This window comes from Manacus candei, unplaced genomic scaffold (assembly GCF_025592945.1).
Source record: "Manacus candei isolate 608988 ecotype Guabito, Panama unplaced genomic scaffold, ASM2559294v1 h1tg000035l, whole genome shotgun sequence".
Classification (NCBI taxonomy): domain Eukaryota; kingdom Metazoa; phylum Chordata; class Aves; order Passeriformes; family Pipridae; genus Manacus; species Manacus candei.
The window spans coordinates 9387767-9407189 of NW_026138083.1; the positions used below are offsets into that span (position 1 = coordinate 9387767).

At 46.1% G+C, this 19423-nt stretch overlaps 1 protein-coding gene across 2 annotated transcripts in view; it reads right to left on the reverse strand.

Annotated features, from left to right (window-relative positions):
• The window catches only part of TTBK1 (tau tubulin kinase 1), a 108600-nt gene extending 94533 nt beyond the window's left edge, over positions 1-14067 (reverse strand). Inside the window, exon 1 of one of the 2 annotated variants that reach the window (XM_051793029.1) lies at positions 14044-14067. Coding sequence is in view for 1 of the 2 variants with exons in the window: in XM_051793030.1 (XP_051648990.1) it covers positions 13656-13772 (117 nt within the window). In the remaining variant the exon portion in view is untranslated. Of the gene's footprint in view, positions 1-13655; positions 13788-14043 lie in introns of those variants that run through there. The other variant, XM_051793030.1, reaches the window with a different exon arrangement.
• Between the last annotated feature and the right edge of the window lie 5356 nt (positions 14068-19423).

Genomic DNA, 19423 nt, shown 5'->3' on the forward strand with positions numbered 1-19423 from the left:
GAAATAAGAAATTGGAAAGAGAAAATACATGCTGTGCTTGGCAGCACAACATTTGTGCTTCTTCTTCCTAATGACCAAGTCAAATACCATTCCCAGGTTCTTTTATGTTCACCAGAACATCTGAACTGGTCTTCCCTAAGCTAGCAGTGTGCTCTGCATACACTGTGCACCCGACCTTCCTGCACATCACTGCAGGATGCACAGAAGAGAGAATCCCTGTAAAAATCTCTTCTAAGGCTGGCTTTTCTTCTGGTACTTAAAGAAAAGTAATTTAATTATAGACTGCCCCAAACTTTCAACATTATAAAAATATAAAAACTCCCAATATTAACACAAAGGCACAGAGGCAAGTATCCCCTCCCTAACCTTGAAGGTCTTTTCACATCACTGTAGGGATGCATGTGCATAATAAGATTTCAGTCTAGTGACTTCGGGTGGAAAGTAATCCCAAGGAATAATTTTAGAGGAGAGACAGAGCATGAAAGTCCACAAGCACTCAAAGCTAGGCAAGGTACAACTGCTTTCCCTCGTGCACTATTCCAGTTTCCTTTATCAATGTTTTAATATATGTGTACAAAGATAACATGTTTGTTATTTAAAGGAATAACATGTATCTTCCCTGGCTCTGAAACAGAACAAAATTTTCCCAGGCAGTACCATGAATAGCAGCTATTTGGCAATATGGAATTACAGAACTAAGTTTGCAGATATGCTCTGGTATAGCCAGAGTGATGTAGCCAAACAAAATGCCAATTTAATTACAGCCCAAGACGAATTTCAAGCTGTTTTACATCACAGTAGCAGCACAAAGCAGCATGAATCAAAACTTGTTCCTGAGGCAGTACTAATACTGCAGAAACATGCCCAGACCTACAGGCAAAGGGTTTACCAGAACAACACTGAAGCATTACCTACATCCATAGCAAGGTGTAACACATTAACCTAAAACTCCAGAAGCATCACAAAGAAAGGGTAAAAGAAGGGATGAAGTCACCTTTGTGCAGAAACCATCAGCATATTTAAATTGTGCTTTTAATTTATGCATTATTGTAATGCCTTTCAAATCAATAAAATATAGTGTAAATATTGTTTGACCAGCATCAGAGCCTGTAGCCAGCTCCATGCTAGAGCTGAATTTGCTAATAGAAGGGAAGTGGCAAGGGATGGTCAGTGGGGGAATGATAAGGCACTACCTCTCTTCCAGAATACATGGCAGAGAGCATCATTTCTACATATTAAATGTTAAGTGGTGTTACAGGGAATTAGAGGAGAGATGGAAGGATTATATCTCTCTTCAAATTCAGCAAAGCTGGACCAAAGCATATGAACTTTTACATATCTGCACCACTCTTCTTACCTTTAAAATGTGTCAACCATTGAATGCAAAGAGACATAATTTAAAATATAGTGACTGTGAAAACAAGAACTTTCAGATTGCCTTTTCCTGTAGCAAAAGTACAGGATGTCAAGAAATTTTTGCATTCCTGTCCCATGAAGACATGCAAGAGAGTTGAGCAACTCTAAGACACTGTAAAACTGCATTCCTAGAAATAGCAAGTGAAGCAGAAATGAAAGCAGCTATGAGAAAGAAACCGTGACAACAGCAGGACCAAATCCTGTCTCTTGGCCAACCTGAGCATGAAGAAGTGTGAAATCAGCTCTTGCATACTGCTCTCTCTTTGAGCCAATTAGGGAGAATCTTTAGAGTTTTATAAATTTAGTCTTGGCCTTTACAATAAAGAAATCCAAAAAACCATGTTTACCAATTCACTGAAGGTTGTAAGAGCGTTCTGAGGAGTCACTTTATATGCTTTCCCTGCTCTTCTTCTCTTTCTTAGATATCCATTCTTGGCCAACTTAGGTCAGGATACCGGCCTTAGATGGACCTGTGGTATGACTCAGAACGGACAGGTTTGTGTTTTGATGAGGTACTTTCAGCAGGAGTGTATATATAATGCATATGTCTCTTTTATCCCTTCAAGGAGGTCAGAGACCAAAAAAGTAAATACACATAACCCAATTACCTATCTCATAAGGTTTTCTTTCATGCTAGCAAAATTTTAAACAGCTTTATTGGAAAAAAATATTTCCTAATTTTACAGGATTACAGCACTCTTAAAACTAAACTTAGAAATAACAAGCATGCCCCGTGGAAATTCCTAATTAATACATGAGATCTTTCCTATGTTAGCTTACTTCAGTCTTGAGGAGTGCTCAAAATACAGCCAAACTCACACAAACATCAAGTTGAAAACTCATCAGATGTGAGGTGGTTATTAAACAGCAGAACAAAGCTATGGAAGTCTGTCTCTCACCACCTAACTAAAGGTCCTGGATAATCTTAATGAATTAATCTCACTGTGGAAGAGTTACAATATCTCACTTTACTTCAGGACACATCCTTACCTCTGAAAGTCTACAAATTAGAACCATCAGAACAAGTGAAATTTACTTAGACTGCTGTAACCCATAACCACCTTAGGAGCATGATCCACCTTAAGAGCAGAGCCCAGTGGTGCTATAGGAAGTTGACAAAAACTACAGCTTTTTTGGGTGAGACAAACTGGACATCTGCAAAACCAAAAGAAGTAACCCCAGTAAACTGCAGTCTAGAAATCAGATCAATCTCCCTGTCCAATACTTGCATGGAAGAAACAACCAAAAAATAGTTGTAAATAGAATTTAAGCATAATTTAGGTGTTCCCAACATGAACTTTACTGGCATTAAGCCAAAACAAAACAGATGGGGTGGTGAATAAGACGAGAACATAACAAGTAGGACTGAGAGTGCTTAGAAGTAAGGAAAAAAAAAACACTGGAGTTTCCAAGTGCCACTACTCAGCAGCACTGGGGCTTAGTTAATGGCAGCAATAAGTGCATGTACCCAGGGTCCCTCACTGTTTTTCCAATGTCATTTGCTCTAACACACAATACCAACTATAAATATGAAATCACTCACATTGAAGCAAACAAAAAAAACCCTTAAATCTTTGCATAAATAAGTTGTACCATGCACTAGCATTCTGTCACTAGGGTACGAATGCATATGACAGTACAGGAAAGAAGTTGATTAAAAAATATAATGTGCACTGGACTAACAGCCCCTCAGCCCTGGAATATACCAGATCTCCTGCTGAACTTGAAACAGCAATGAAAAACAACTCATACACTGTTAGGGTAGGTCTGACAACAAGAACTTGTAAGATTCTGAATTGTTCTTTGAAGACACATATGTTCCTTCATTGCCTGCCCCTGCTGTAGCAGACCCTGCTTGGAGAGCAGGCTCAATTCCTAGCAGCTGCACCTTGAAGTCTCCTCTGTGACATATTCTTCTCATAGCTATGCAAAGGCAATCAGCCTTAGAAATTCTGGGCTTGCTATAAACAGTATTTCATTTCTGAACAAAAACAAAACACCCGAAAGTGTTTTGTTGCAAGATGCTGGGACTGTTTTTCATCTTTGAAAGGTTTATGACCATTAAGGAGTGATGTAAGAAAAACAAAAACAAAAAAAAAAAGCTGCAATCAAGACAGACAGGTCCAGATTCTGTGCTAACACGAGGCTGCACTGAACAGAACATACATAAAATATATTAAATATGATAACAGACGAACCTTGACAGCATTATTATGACTAGCCAGTTGCACAGCCAGCTGAATGTATTATTGCCTGCACAGTGAAAGTAACAGCATAGGACCTGAGGAAAACAAACCCCTCAAACACACAATAACATACTGCCAGAGACTGTATTCACATACATCACAGAGCAGTCAGATACACCAGTAATTTCTGTGCCAAACCCACCTATCTACAGGGAGAAACAGCACAGCTAATTGTGACAACAAATCATTAGGAATGCACACCAGATAAGCACGCCTACACTACCAGCAGTTCACGTGATCCTAATCCTCTCCAGATACATCTCAGCAGTAAAGGTAAAAAAACGGGAGGCAGGAAAATTTGAGAGTAAAGTCTATTACCTTCCACCGATATCTTTCACAGAGTTGTTCCAAGTTTTGAAACAAGCAGAACATGAAACGCAACATGAGGAAATCCTTCTAATATCATAACCAACTTAACCTCCACTAATTTAACAGGCAAATATTATGGTTTGCTTACAATAAACATTTAACTGCAGTTTAAGCATATGTACCTGCAAAATCAATATAGATCATTACTTGCAAAGCTTGATTAGTCTGCTGGTAGCCAAAACAAATGTATCTGAATAACAGCTAAAACTAAACAGAGGTTATACTTATGATATCAAACTCAATCTACACCTGACACCACCAGAAACACCACACAGAGGTAGGTTTTCATCACCTGATCCTGGACCAAAGCGTACAATTGATCCTTAGGTAATGCAAAATGTCCCTCTCAGACAAGTCCTCTCCCTTCTCCCCAAAGGGTGCTTTTGTGAGAAGCCTGTTATTCATCTTTCATGGCCATTTCAAGTCACTTTTCATAGCTGAGGTCAACAGTAACCTTCCTTGGAGAACAGTATTTTATCTTAAAAAAACTCAGGCATACAGCAAACTGATAAAATCTGTTGCTCAATGGTCTTATTATAACCTATTATATTAGGTTATCAAAAAGCCCACAGCCTGAAATCAATTATTTTAAACCTCCATTCCAGAGAAAACGGTGCTCATTGTACCTACTCAAAACATTTTATGATACATGCAGTCACCATAATTAAAAAGGATTAAATAAACTTGTCCAAAAGCTATTTAGAGTTTAGAAATATAACAGTAAGTTCCTGATTAGAGATTTGGCAATTTGATTCAAATTCTGGAAGACAGGGTTTTTTGCTGGGAAAATTCACGCCATAGATTTGCCATACAGACTTCATATTACCAAGCACTTTCATAATAAAAACTAGCATAAGTGGGGCAACTGCCACTTGCTGCACTGATATGTCATATCAAACTAAATAAGACTAAATGGGACAAATTTTTTTTCAGTTTTCAAGCCCAGTGCTGATCACAGCAGAGACTGTTTGTTATTACACAGAAGAGATTTCCTGAGACTGACAAAAACATGACAAATCACGCCAACTGTTAGTCACTTAAAACACCCCTCTACAGCCCTTCTGTAACCATTTTCCCATTTTTGTAAGGAACCCTTCCCCCTAGTTGGAGCATGGTCAGGGGAGCAGGTTCGACCTTCCTCTGCCGCTTGCATTTCTACAGTTTCATTCTCTGATCTTCAGTGTCACCCTTTTTTAGTTTGCAGACAGCTGGCTAAGGAAACTTTCCTGTCTGACCATTCAGGAGCCACTCTGGCCACTCACACCACTGAGCTTTGGTACCCTTACAGGCTGTGTTCCTCTTGTGTTCTTCATGCCCTCTTGGTCAATGGTGATATTTGGTCTGGGGTCTTGTCATGTCTTATCTGGATTCTACAGAGTTTCTAGATGAACCAGCCACCCATGAACCAGCGCTGCAGGTCCCCATGCCCTTCGTTTGGCAAAGGGTCGGCACCAATTTGTGGCCCCTTGCCTGGGGCTCCAGACATTTACCCCCTCCCTGGGCACAGTCTGCAGCTCACACTGAAGCTGCACACCAGCTACTTGCTTTGTTGTGTTCCTCAACAGTCCTCCCTTTCTTTTAATTAAGCATATCTACCAATATAGTAAGAGGAAAAAGAAAAAGCTTTTGAGGCATTTAACCACTGCCCTTCTACATTATTACAAGTAACACACTTAACAGAATTTAAACTAACAAGATTGCCCAAGGGCAGAGTACAAGGTTATAGATTCCCATCATAATCATGGCCAGTCTTCGTGAACGAAGATTTGGGAAAGGTCAGTACCCTTCCAACCAGCACAGTGGATTTTTTAGGTGAGACACAGTGTGCGCTGAACTGAGCCCACCCTTTAATCCTGAGGTTCATCTGCCAGGGCCGAGCGAGCTTGGACAGTGGCAGCGAGGTCCTCAGGACGTAGGTTTGTTTAGAGTGACCTTGTCTAAGATGCATGGCCTTACAGGGCTGACGAGCTCCATCTGCCCGGAGGAGTTCCCTGACCGGGAATCGAACCCGGGCTGAGGTGGTGAGAGCACCACATCCTAACCACTAGACCACCAGGGGTCCTCAGATTCCCACGCACAAATACTTTAATTATTCCCAGCAGAAAATCATGAAGGATTCTCAGATGTCAGTCATTTATCGACTGGTTGATCATCACTACTGTTTGATGTGAGAATGGTGTATGCAATTTTCCTTACCTACATCTTTAACAGCAAACTAGGAACACAGTAAAAGAGTACATGGCCCTTCCCATTTAGGTTCTAATTTGGATTTTCAAGAGAATGCCTTAATTAACACTTCACCTTCAGGCTGCGTACCATGTACCTGTGTTTCAGGTGGTGTGGTTTGATACCACTGACCATACTTACTCTGCTTTTTGAACCCTTTCTGCATATATAAAACATACTGCGTCAAGTGTTCACATCTATCCAATAAGCTCGACTTCACTGGGATGTAAGTCCCTGGCACAGCTAAACGCCTTCCAAAGAGAGTTTGTGATTCTTTTTATGATGCTGCATAAATTCCTGGAGCCACCCATACCTTTTGTATTTGGTTAGCTATTGCTTCTGTCCCTCCCATTGGCTTTATCACGAAACCACCTAGCTACAGTTATTAAATATTTCTTGGGCAGAATCAGTTTTCACCCAATTGTCCCTATTCCATCATCATTTTGGGCTGCTTCCAACTTTTCCCACTGTCTTTTTTCTTCAGTTGAGCAGTCCTTCTCATATACAGTCCTGCAGTCTGTCAAATTTGTCCATTCCCTCTGGTCCCTGCCAGAGCCACAACAGCACATTGTCCCAGAGGCTGCCTGGCTGCAGCCTTTGCAGCTGCACCAGTGAGGGCACTTTCTACTGACCTGTAGTGCCTCTGGTGTGGGCTGGGCAATGCATTACAGCAATCTCTGCAGGTAACTGCAATTCTAGCAAATTGCATATTTCCTCTCCATTACATACTCTCTTCCCCTGCTGACGTTAAAAATCCCCATTCTTTCCATAAGACTCTTGCTTTTGGTAGTCCAAAGGCATACCAAGAGTCCATATAGATGTTGACTTATTTTCCTTTGAAAACTCTTGGTGCAGCGATGCCAAGGGGGGGCCCCTGAGGAAGGACCTCCAACAAAGGAATCCCTGGGATATTGTACCGTCATGGTCTGTGCACCTGTTTCAGTGGTGACATTTAGTCCCCTGCTGTTTACTGGCTCCTGTAAAGTCAGTCTCTGGGTGACCAGCCACCCCCTGGCCGGCACAGCAAGTCCCCGTGCCCTTTGTCAGGCAAAGGGTTGGTGCCAATCCACGGCCCCTTGCCGGGGGCTCCCATCATCTCCCCTCACGCCAGGTACAACCTGCAGCTCACACTGCAGCTACATAACAAAATGCCTGCACTAGGTGTGTTCTTCAACACTGATGACTTGCCCAAAGGTGATACCATCACAGCTGGTTTGCTTTTTCTTCTGTCCTCGGGAAATCCCAGTGCATTCTCAATCATACTCAATGGTTCCCTGAGCTTTTTTTCCTCAAAGACAAAAGGCCCCAGAGGCATAAAACTTGGTTTTAGATAGGAAGTTCAAATTTCATTGTTATTTGACAATCTACTGTTCTAGAGGAATTTGTTCCCTTTATAGTTAATAGTTAAAGACAATATTAAGAAAAAGAACAATAATATCAAGACGGATAATGGCCTTCACCTGCTTCTCTCCATGCCAGAACATCCTAGAAAAACTGTTGTATATGCAAGCATGGTCTGTTTAATTTCTTTCTGCACCACTGCATGATTCAGTTTCCAAGGAGAAGGGGTGTTACTAAGATTATGGGAGAGTTTTACAAGCTGGTCTGGACTGCCTCTATATAAGCCATTTCCACATATGTCAATGATGCCATCTAGTTCACAACAGTCAGTATCCACTTACACACTCCCAGAACATGCAAATAATCGTTTCCCCTCCATAAGTTCTCTTATCCGTTGAGTTAAGCAGCTCTATGACCTAGGTACGTGTCCTCTCATTCCGCAATTAGATTTTACACCAGCTTGTTGTGTCATGGAAAAAAAAAACCTAACAAGCAACAAAATCCCCCAGAGCAATTAAGCAAACAAAAAACAGCCCAAAAAAACCCCCAACAAAACTTTAAAATGTGTTCTTCAGGACAGATCCATTGTAATAAACCATATTTGTACTTTGATACTTAATTTGACAGTGTTATGCCAGGTTTTTACGTATTACAGAACACATACGCTCAGAATTTGTTCCTTTGAAAAAACATAATAAACCTTATGCCATATTTCAATGTGAAAATAATTTTCAACTCATAGCTGTAATAAAGTAGTGGAAAACTAAATTTTGTACATGAGTTGGCCAATGGTCATAGCAATTTTTCAAATCTATCTCAACCTGCAGTGAGTAATTGTGCATTCTGTCCTCAGCTTGCCAGAGTAAGCTGGCTACTGTTGGATACTTCTAATAATAAATACTCCACAGATAGAACAATTACTGGTTCAAGTCCAGCCTGGGATGTTTGGAGGGGGAAAAAAGTATATAATTTCATCCCAATCAGAAACACAGGTAGCAAGGTTAAAGAAAATCTGTTTTGCAAAAGAAGCAACAAAAGCACACTAGAAATATCAGCTTCTGAGTTGCCACCAGATTTGAAAATATGCTTCAGGACCTACACAGGTCAGATAGCCCTGAGCCCTAGAAACCAAATGCCTCCTGTCATTTACCTCAGAACAACTGTCACAAGAATGAGAAACTACTTGACTACCTGCCCTTTGCATTTCCACCTTTTACATTTTCTTTTTTGTCCTGTTAGCTTAATAGACAAAGCCCCATAAACCTCATCTCTGCTTGAGAAGCAACCACTCCTGATTCTTTATGGACATGCAGAACAACATCAAGAAAAAGTGCATCTTCAACAAAAAGCTTCTTAATACAACCAAACTCACGTTCAGACATCTATGAATAAGTCATACAGGTCATGCATACAGAGCAAAGCATTGCTGCAGAGAGAAGCAGAAAAAAAGGGAGGCAATTTTGTCCTTGCCTACTGGTGAGAGACAGTAGAGCCCAATAAGGGGCCAGCATCCATGCCTCATGGTCACTAAAAATCCTGGAGCACAGGAAAAGGCTAAAAGGTGCCTTCCAGCCACCTGAAAACTAAACTGTTTAAAATGAATGTATCTTAGCCAACAGAAACACTGAAAAGCCAGGGAATGCAGTGTAGAAGTATCTCCCTATGATAAAAATTTAAGAAACTGAAGGGCTCTGCCATTCTAGCTCATCTTCTGCCAGAAGCTGCAGCCCGACAACTGCAAATTAGTTTTTCATGAGTGTTTTCTTTAAGGACAGGACCTAGAACAAGGGAGATGGTGAATTCTAGATCTCTTGCTCTTTTCAGACCAAGGTGGGGCACCTTTAAGAAGGCATGCTTTAGGTACTGCAAACTTCACTAAAAGCAAAAAACAACAAGAACAACAACAACAAAACCAAAAGTCACATTTTAGACACTAATGAATGAAAGTTGAGAATCAATGATAGCACTGTTACACCACATCACCTACATTCCTTCCCCCATAAATCTTACAAACACACACTGATCCTGGATCCACAACTTCAGGTTCCTGGTTAGTCAATCTAAAAACCTGCCTGCAATGGACTGACAAGAAAGATGGATTAGAGAAAAGATAAGAAAGAAGATGCCAATGATTTTTGCTTGCTGTTTATTTTAAAGAGCACTGCAGAGGATCTGGAAAATCAGTGTCTTCCACAACAGAAAACTGAAAATTAAAAAGTAAACTGAGTGGCTGGCAGAGGGAAGAAGTCCTGATTTACAGACCTATTAGAAAAGGCTAGGTGCTTTTAGGAAGACTCAACAAGCACATAGATATGTCCATCTCACTAATAACAATGTTTTTGGACAAGTGTGGTATGAAAACAAAGGCCTTGAAAATTAAGATGTCCCATGATTAAAATAAAGTTCCTCTAGAACTAATAAGTAGCTAAAAGAGAGGAAAACACACAGGAATGCAGAGCTAGGCTTCTCAACAGAGTGCTGTTACCAGTGGAATGACACAGCTTGTGTACATAGAAAATTATTCAGGCCAACAAATAAAAAGGCTGAAAAACTGCAGACTGCAACACCAAGAAGGGTGTAAGTATGGCAAACAAGTTGTACGTGTCTTCTTAGCCTTTCCTTAAGCATCGTCTCTTGGTCACTGGTAGGGAAAGGACTGGAGCAATCCAGAGTTTTGGCCTGAGCAGTTGAATTTATGATCCTATAATCAAAACCTTTTCACTAGACATCAATGTCTCCTTATCCTTCTGCAGTCTTTTCAGACCCAGCTGGTAGGCCACTGAAACTTTCAACACAGTCTCCCTCCGGGCTGACTGTGAGCCTCAGAACATCCACTGTTACCCGGACAGTGAGGAGTCCACTTCCATCTGTCGTGGCTGACACTAGATCTCTTTCATAAGGCTGGGATGCCCCGTTTCTTCAAAGAGGAAAGCTGCACCCACAGGCATTCTTTCTGCTCCCCATTGTACCTATCCGGCTTGTGTCAGCCCATGATCCACAGTTTGTTCCTTTCATATTGTTCACCAAATTAAAGATGACACAGCCTGACACCAAAAGGAAAGTGTTTCCAAACACAGCTTATTTGATTAGATCTACAGCCCATCACGCTGTCAACATCTTCCTTCTCAGCTACAGAAAAGATCCTTTCCCATGTATGCAGTTCTGGAGTAGTGGAGAAGGCCTAATGGAAAACAGTGCAGAACTGGGTAAGACCAAAAGGGATTAAGAGATCATGAAACAGATGAAAAAAGCTACTGTAGCAGTTTTATTTTTCCCCATCAAGTCTATTGCTGTATCTGTCGGTCTCCAAAAAACCAGAAGAGGTTATGTGAAAAAAACTATTGACACATTGAGTTCCAAGTCACATTGTTATTGCTTTATTATTTTCCATATTTTCTGGGATACCTGTCATGGATCTCAACAGTGTGATACACAGGTTGTATGTGGGCACTGTTGTGGAGAAGATCAAGAGCTGGCCTGAACAACAAAAAGATCTATTACTGTCCAGTTTGTGGCTGGGGAGGCTCCTACAGGCAAGGGAATCTCAATTTGGGTTCAGACACACGGTGTAAAAATCCCATCATTTCCCTCACCTTCCACCTCTCCTTCTTAGTGCTTCAATAAATATCCAACAGATTCTCCCATTCTTTTTCTGCCCTAGGGAGGGGGGGCCTCATAGCTGGCCTTCCTTATTCCTCCCTCCCAAAGCAATCTTAACATGTATTCCAACTGGACAGTGTCCCACAGTGACATGTAAGGGGATTTCATAAAGTTTCAGAGGAATACCCACTTTTTGGTTATTTTTGACAGAAGGAGGGAAGCACTAGTCATGTCCATTCTGTATCTTGTTCAGTAAACTAGCAGAGCTAAAACAGCCTTTTAGCAAATGCTTCTACAATCCCTCCAGCAAATATTGGGCTGTGCCTTCCAATGTTCAAAGTAGAAGATACCAAGAAAGCCAACACACCCTTAAAAATGAGGGAACAGTTTACAAAGCCCTTGAGGACTTTAAAAGCCCTTATTGCCCTATATGGCCCTATTTTCTGTCCCCTGCTCTGTTTTCAGAGTGAATCGATGTTACTGAAAGGTCACTGTGGAGCTCTGGCAAACAAATCTCATCTGGGAGCTCCCCAGGACAAAGAGCCATTCCCAAAGTGTTTTTCTGGACCCTGCACGTGTAACAATTGCTTCCACTGGAGAAGAGCTCTGTGCTGCCTTTTACAGTGTAGAGATACACTTGTTTTCACTAATAAACATCGGGGTTGGAGTGGAGAGGGAAGAGGAAGGAAATTCACATACTGGCCACCAGCACCACTTCATTAGCACCAACCCTGGGGGCTGATGAAATAGATTTCTTAACACCACAGACACTCCTTTCTGGAGGAAAGGTCACTCCTTTCTGGAGGACCAAGAGCATTGATGGGCATCTGACTTTCCTCTTGATGACTATTCTAAGAAGAAAAGGCTAGGCATGTGTCCCCAAGACTGATCCCTGATAAAAGTGTCCTACAAGGGAATTCCAGTGTTTTTCTTTGCCAGTCAGAGAAGAGGAATTTTGCCTATTCCTTAAGGAATGAGATTATCATAAAGCACGTAAAAGCACACAGAATAGAAAAGTATCAGCAGTGGACACCACATACACCATTCATGAGCATTGCATCTCCAAAATTTCTAATCCCACATATATCAGCATGAGGATGCTCCTTATGAGCTGGATGATCACTGGCACACAAAGAAAAAAAAGCCAAAACATTAACACATTGTTCCTATTCTACCTCTCTTATACTGAGAGCGGGTCTCAAAAGAAGGTGACACACTGAAATGTGGTAACTACTAGTGAGACAGTCCTGATGCTCTTTAGTCAGAGCACCTCTACAGGCACAGCATTTACAAGCATTAATGCTGTGGGAGCACTAGCACATCCTGTTGCACACACAACATGAGGTCCTTGGGCTCAAAATCTCTGTTGTGACTCAGAGAAGTTTGTTGCTAAAAGGCAGCATTTTCAGTGACAGTAAAAGGAATGTAAAGAAATCCACATGAAATGGTAAAATTAGAAAGCTTTTCCTTCTATCAATCAAATTGTCTGTACTCCCTCCTTGCAAGCCTAAGGAAATTCAAAAATATAGGAAAAACATATTAATATAGAGCTGGTTTGGACTGTTCAGAAACATGATACCAACAGGTTTTGAAGTCCCTACCCCCCCAGAAACCACAGTGGGCCCTGAATTTGGCATGCAAATAGCTCAGCAACGCTGTCTGAGCAGCAATGTCACTCCATCGCTTCACACAGCATTCTGGTTCCCTGTTAAATACAAGATGTGCTTCAAGGTCATGGTGTTCATCTTGAGAGTTCTCTGTGGGTCCGACCCAGGTTACCGGACACCTCCTCTCCCAGAATGCAGGGAAAGCAGAATGACTAGGGACACATTCAGCAGTGCCAACTTGGGCACCACGAGCAGTAAGGACACAATGGCAGGAGCCTTCGAGCCCCAAGGCTGCAGCAGACACGGAGATTACACACAAGAGCACCACGTCCCACCTCGCGAGAGAGAAGAAACTCATCCTCCTGCCTCAACCCTGAGCACCAGGGAGTTATCCCAGCGTAACGCGATGGAAACGCTCCCTCCCCAGAGACCTCTACGGAACGGTCTGGCTTTCCACATGCAGCCGAACAGGCACCCGGTGGCCCCGGGAAGGATGCTGTGCCAAGCCTCGGGCGGCACGTGGCCCCCCCTCCCGAGGTCGCTGACACCCTCCGTGGGTTTCCCTGGAGCCCGGCCCGGCAGAAGGCCGCGGGTGCCCTCGAACTCGGCCCCCGCTCGGCACCACCCGGCGGGGCCGCTCCCCCCGGCAGAGCCTCTCAGGGCGCGGGGCGCCCCCGCTCCGGCCCCGCACGGCACAGCGGGGCCACGGCCCGCCCCCACCGTGGGACCCCCGGGCACCGCAGGACCTCTAGCCCGGGCAGGGGGCGGCGGTGAGGGGCGGCGGTGAGGGGCGGCGGTGAGGGACGGCGATGATGGGCGGCCACCGCCCCGGACCCCGCCCTGCCCTCACCTCGGGCCATCCCGCCTCCCCCCGCCGAGGAGGTGGCCACGTCCGCCCCTGCACTGCAGCTGCCGGCACACCGCCCCTCTCGACAGATGGTTCGCCCCGCCCTGCCCGCCTTCTCATTGGCGGCACCGGCCCGTCACTCCGCTTCTGGCCCGCCCCGCTCCGCGGGCACGCTGGGAACGCGAGTCCCGCATGCGGGACCCTCTCTCTTTGCCAGGGGACGCCGGGTGGGGCGATGAACTACATCTCCCACAGTGCCCCGCGCGCAGCCGCGGCGCGGCCCGGCCCGGTGCGGTCTCGGTCCCGCAGCTCCCCGGCCGCCGGCGGGACGGGCCCTCCCTCCCTCTTCCCCACGCCCGTGCCTGCTGCGGCCCGGCTCGGCCCGGCTCACCTGGCCCCGCCGCCGCCGGCGCCTTCCGCTGCGGCCGGCGCAGGCAGCCCATGCCCCGCGCCCCTCAGTGCGGCTCGTCGGGCGCGGTGCCGCCGGCCCGGTGCGCTGCGGCTGCGGCTGTGGGACGGGCCGGCCCCGGGCGCATCCTCCCCCTCGGAGCCGCGGCGGGCGGCGGGATTCGCCCACAATGCACCGCGCGCCGCACCGACAGCATCAGCCTGACATCACCCGCGGGCCGCCCCCGCCCGGCCGGGCCCGCCCCGGGCCCGCCCCGCCGCCTCCAGCAGCCGGCACCGGGCACCGCGCTGGCGGCACAAGGGGCTGGGCGCTGCAGCGCGCCGGGACACCGGGTGCTGGGCAGCGCACCGGTGTGGTACGGGGCTGTGCCCAGCCCTGGGACCGGGAACGGGACCGGCACGACGCTGCCCCGCCCTAGAATCAAGAACGGCACCGGCACTGCCGGCGAGATAACGGGCACTGCCGGGACGAAGACTGGTGCTCGTCTCTGCGCTGCTGGGATCATCACTGGCATCACCAACGTGCCCCTGGACACTGCACTGCCTGGGGACTGGGACCAGCACTGGCACTATCTGCACAGGGCCGGGTGACTGCACTTTTGGGACCAAGACCAGAGTCAGCATATCTCTCTGGGGCTGGATTGCATTGCACTGAGACTGGTGGAGTCAGCCCTAGCAGTGCTGGTCTGCAGTTTTTTACCCCAGTGCTCTGGGGCCAGGGCCAGCAAGGGACTGGTGCACTACAGTGCATCACAAATAGCAGGACCACCATGGTCTGGGCTGGACACAGTACTGGGACCAGGACCAGCACTACCAGCATTGGCCCGGACACTGCACCATCAGGATCATCAGTGTTCCCCATCTGCACTGGGCCAGACCTTGCCCTACCAGGGCTGGGAACAGGTCCAGCAGCAGTGCTACCAAAACTGCACCACACAGAGAAATGGCTCCCACGAGTGAGCCTCTCCCTGCATGCAGCCAAGAAGTATGCTTGTTCCTGTTCCCCCACCTTGAGATGCACAGCTCCAGAGGTGCACCCTGCTCCAGAGATGTGCCATTCTCCATGCTCCAGCTCACTGCCACTCATGGTGTACTTGAAGCATATGCTGTGCCCTGTGCATGGCTGTGCTTTCTTATTCCCTTTCAAGCCATATGTGCATGGCAAATCATCTCTATGCCCAACTGGACTTCATACCTATGCCCCAAATTGTGGATGTGCATGGCCCATGCACAAAACACACTGCAAGGGACGCTGCTCCTAGACCCTCTCTGAAGACTTGCAGCACAGCAGTGTTTTTTCCCTGCCCCCACCAGAGTGACCCAACCCGACGCTGATCCGCAGATGAAAGTTCCCATCTGATCTCATGCATGAGATGTCACACCAGCTTCCACAGGGCTGCAGTGCTCCCCAATACCTTGTCGGACGTATCTTCTAGCCAAGACTCTTCCCCTCACCAAAGCAGTCCCTTGTGGCCAGGGTGGTAACGGAGGGGATACGTTGTGAAGATTGACATATGTGTGGGCGTGCTTGTGCAAAGGCAGATCCACCACAACTATGGCCAACCCCAGCCACTCAGACCTGGGAGAACAGGGCTACCAGGGCCCCATGATGTTCCTACACTGACTGGAGGTGGCCCTGGGCCTCCTGCATTGAGGGCTTGCTCAATGGAAGCATTCTGCAGAGACTCCAGGGAATCTCCACCCCTGTAGCAGCTCATCCTCCAGGTCCCAGGGTGTAACACAACCCTTCACTGGCAGCTGCACCCTCATGCCCAGGTGCCTGTCACTCCAGGTGTATGATTGAGAGATAATTGGCAGTTGCCATGTGAGCTCCCTGTGCTGCAAGTCAAGACCCTATCACTTGTATTCCCAAGCACTGGCTCATGCTCCTCAGTTTGAGAAGCAAGGGAAGCAGGCAAAACAAAAGGAGTTACAGGAGCTGTCCTCCCCCAAAAGGCCATCTTACATGCTTCTTGGTGCCCTTCAGACCTCTATGCTGATGGAGCACCAAGAACACACCCAGTAGCAGAGTTGGACTGAAAGAGATTATCATGGTCCTGAGGGCACTAATAAGCCTTAATGGCCCCTACCCGCCTCACCAAGAGCTCTGCCCACACCCTACCCAGTGGGCTCATGAGCTCCATTTCACTTTAGTCTTCAGTCCCTGTCTGAGAAATGCTGTACTGATCTCCAGCTCAGCCATATCTGTACCTGTCCATGGATCTCGACCTGCAGATAGACATCCTGGATTGATCTTGAAACTGTCTTGTCATTATAGGCCTGTCTAGGAATCACTGGTAAGTGTCTGAGCCAGGCTACCATCACTGGACCTGATCCACTAATTGACTACTTGGCTTGATCTCACACCTCTCTCATCACCACAAACTTGCCTGTGACTTGAGCTTTTGGTTGAACCTTTCTGCCACCATTGCATCCACCTGGGCCCTGGCTGGGGAAAGCCTTGCCTTGGTGGCAGAGCTAACTTCAGAATTAGGACAGGGACTTGTCCAGGCCTGTTTGGAATTCCTCCAGGGGTGAAGAGACTTCACTCTACGCTACCTGTGTCCCTCCACCCCTCTCCTTGGAAAGTGGTTTTTCTTTCAGTCACATTTATGTTGCAACCTGTGTCTCTGATCTTAATTGAAATGAGAAGGCAATGCCAGTTTATGAGCTGAAGTGAAGGTCAAGTGATAACTGGAGGTTTCCTAACCTCTTCAATCGTTTCCACCAGGCAGCAGCCCATGAAAGGGTCTCTGACATATGTGAACACTGAGCCCAGAACGTCAGTACCAAGCTGGAGGGGATGGAAAGGTTTGATGCTGGAGCCTTCAGTCCACCCTCAGGTTGGGCAGCCCAAGTACTGCCCAAGAGGAAGCCAGTGTAATGTGATGATTCATCAACAAGGACTTTTTGGAACAAAGCACATAGCAAAACCAGTGCAGACTTCTGGTGCAGGAGTCAATGGGGAGGGAAGTTCAGGGTTGATCAGTATCAGCAACAGCACTGAATCCCCTTGGTTTGAAATCCAAACTTAAGCAGAAAACTTGAGAACGGGACAGCTGATGGCTTGACCAGACACATGACAGGTACAATGGAGACTATGAGCATTAGCAGAGAAGCATACCCAGCAAAAGCAGTGATCTCTTGCTACTGACCACCATATCATCCCACTGGTGGCAAGGAGTCTCCTGAGGAGAAGGAAGCCAACAGTGCTCTAGGTATTGGGGTCTAAGTAGTGCCACTGAGGCATCAGTTCTCTGTTGTCAAACATGAAATGATGTCTGTGGACTCCGGACAAACAGGGTGGAGTAGCACCGGACACGTCTATGACCAACACTGCAGGGTGCTCCTGCACCATGCAGCACCACTGTGTGTGTGGCAGCCATGCCCTGTGCCATGCACTGCAGCCAGACCTTGCACAGCAGGTACTTACACTCTCCTGCTTCTTGGCACAGGGCTGGTTCTGCACCTTGGTCCTGAGAGGCACCATGTGCTGCATCTGCCTCTGTGCTCAGCTGGGCACTGGGTCTCCACCAGCCCTATCATGAATTTATATCGTGCATCTTGAAACATTCTTGGGGAAGAAAGGCATTTTTGTTCATTATTTTTTTAACACTTTTAAGTGTTGTTTATACTGTGTACAGCAAATGCAAACCTTGAAGCCAGTTTAAGGGAAACAATGGTCAATCTTGTGAGTCAGATGTCTTCTAGATGGTGCAATAATGTTAGAGTTGGCCAGATGTGAGCAGATCTGGCAAACATTCACATACCAGACTAGCTCAAGCACTCTCCTCCTTCAAAGCTGCTGTAGTTCCTGTTGCTTTGGACCCAAGCTCCATGCTGATCTGTGCCACTGAGTTAAAGTGATACCCAAACAACTGCATTTTAGCTTTATTTCATCCCTGGTTTTCCTCCCTCTGAATCTGCTCTTATGCAGATGGAGCTTAATGGGTTCAGAAACCTGCTGGAACATGGGAACACATCCAATTTCTTCTGCAGGCACAAATGTAGCTAAAAATGATCGAAAGATTTTATTAAAATCTTGGTTAATTGTGACTTGGGAGGATTTCTAACACAGACCTCTGTGTACATAGCTCTATAGTGGTGTTTTTGCCTGACCCTGACTTTCTTTGTGGAATCAGATATCAACTGTGTGCATTACCATGTGGGAAGACCATTTGAAAGAACAGTTAGGACCACAACAGTGATTACCAAGTGGCAGTCATGGATTTCATTACCTTTATATTCTTTTTAAGTCATTAAGGGAAAAATAGGGGGATGAGCAATTGAGAAACATAACTCTTGTCAAATAGAGAGAAATTGATTAAAAATATAGAAAGGCAAAGCAGAATGGTCAGAGAGCATCAGTGTGCATGCCCATAGGATAGCTGTGCCTGGCAGAGGGGCACAAGCAGAAATCCCTGAAATTCTCTCTGCCCAGTGGCACAGGGCTGGTGCTCTCCAGACTGTCATACCAGAGAGTGCAAGAGGTGTTGTGTGGGATAAATGCAACATGAGCCCACAGACAGTTGGTAGCCAAACTCACCCCCTACTCAAAATGCTACTAACTTTGTTCATCAGTGCCTGCCATGATACCAGCACAGAAAACCCTTAATACAATAGCTGCAGCTATTCAGCAGGTGACCCTGTTATCTGCTAAAATGTTTTGCAGGGCAGTGGGGTTGCCTGGCTGGTCTGGGAGATTGTGCCAGGGGACCTGGCTGCAGCAGGGAATGACTTCTGCCCTGGCAGCCACAAGCCTTTGGGAGCTGCTGTAGCAGGTGGCATTTTCAGATAACAGTAACTGGACTTCTCCAGAGCTGGTACCACCACCATTGATGTTTGGACTCCATAATGCCAAGAGGGCCCTAAGAATGTAGACACAGTGAGCACAGGAAGCAATTCTATAACTTCTGTTTTATCCAGCACCACCCTTTCCTGGCATACTCAAGCTACAAACTTAAGAATGAGAACTGCTGTAACACTCTTTGGTTCTCAAAAAGTCAACAGCCTGATGCCAGCTTTCACTACCAGAAAGCCATAGCTAGGATAAGTAGGCATTGCAAAATCTCAAGGATGCTTTTCCCCTCTCCTCAGCTCTTTTGGAGGCAAGAAAGGAGATTTGGGGTTGTGCTTGTTCTGCTCAGCAACCCAGCTGAAAGGGGCCTCCAGGCTGGATTTGTGTTGCTGCTGGCCATGGCTTGCTTTGAGGAAAAAGTCAAAATTTGAGGGTGGGGGATGTTATGGTGAATCATCAGCAAAATAAAACTTGGTAGTGGAAAAGGAAAATCAGCCTTATGTGGAAGAAAACCAGAGAAGGGCACCATTCCCAGAGGATTTCAAGGTCTGCAAATGAAGCAGCT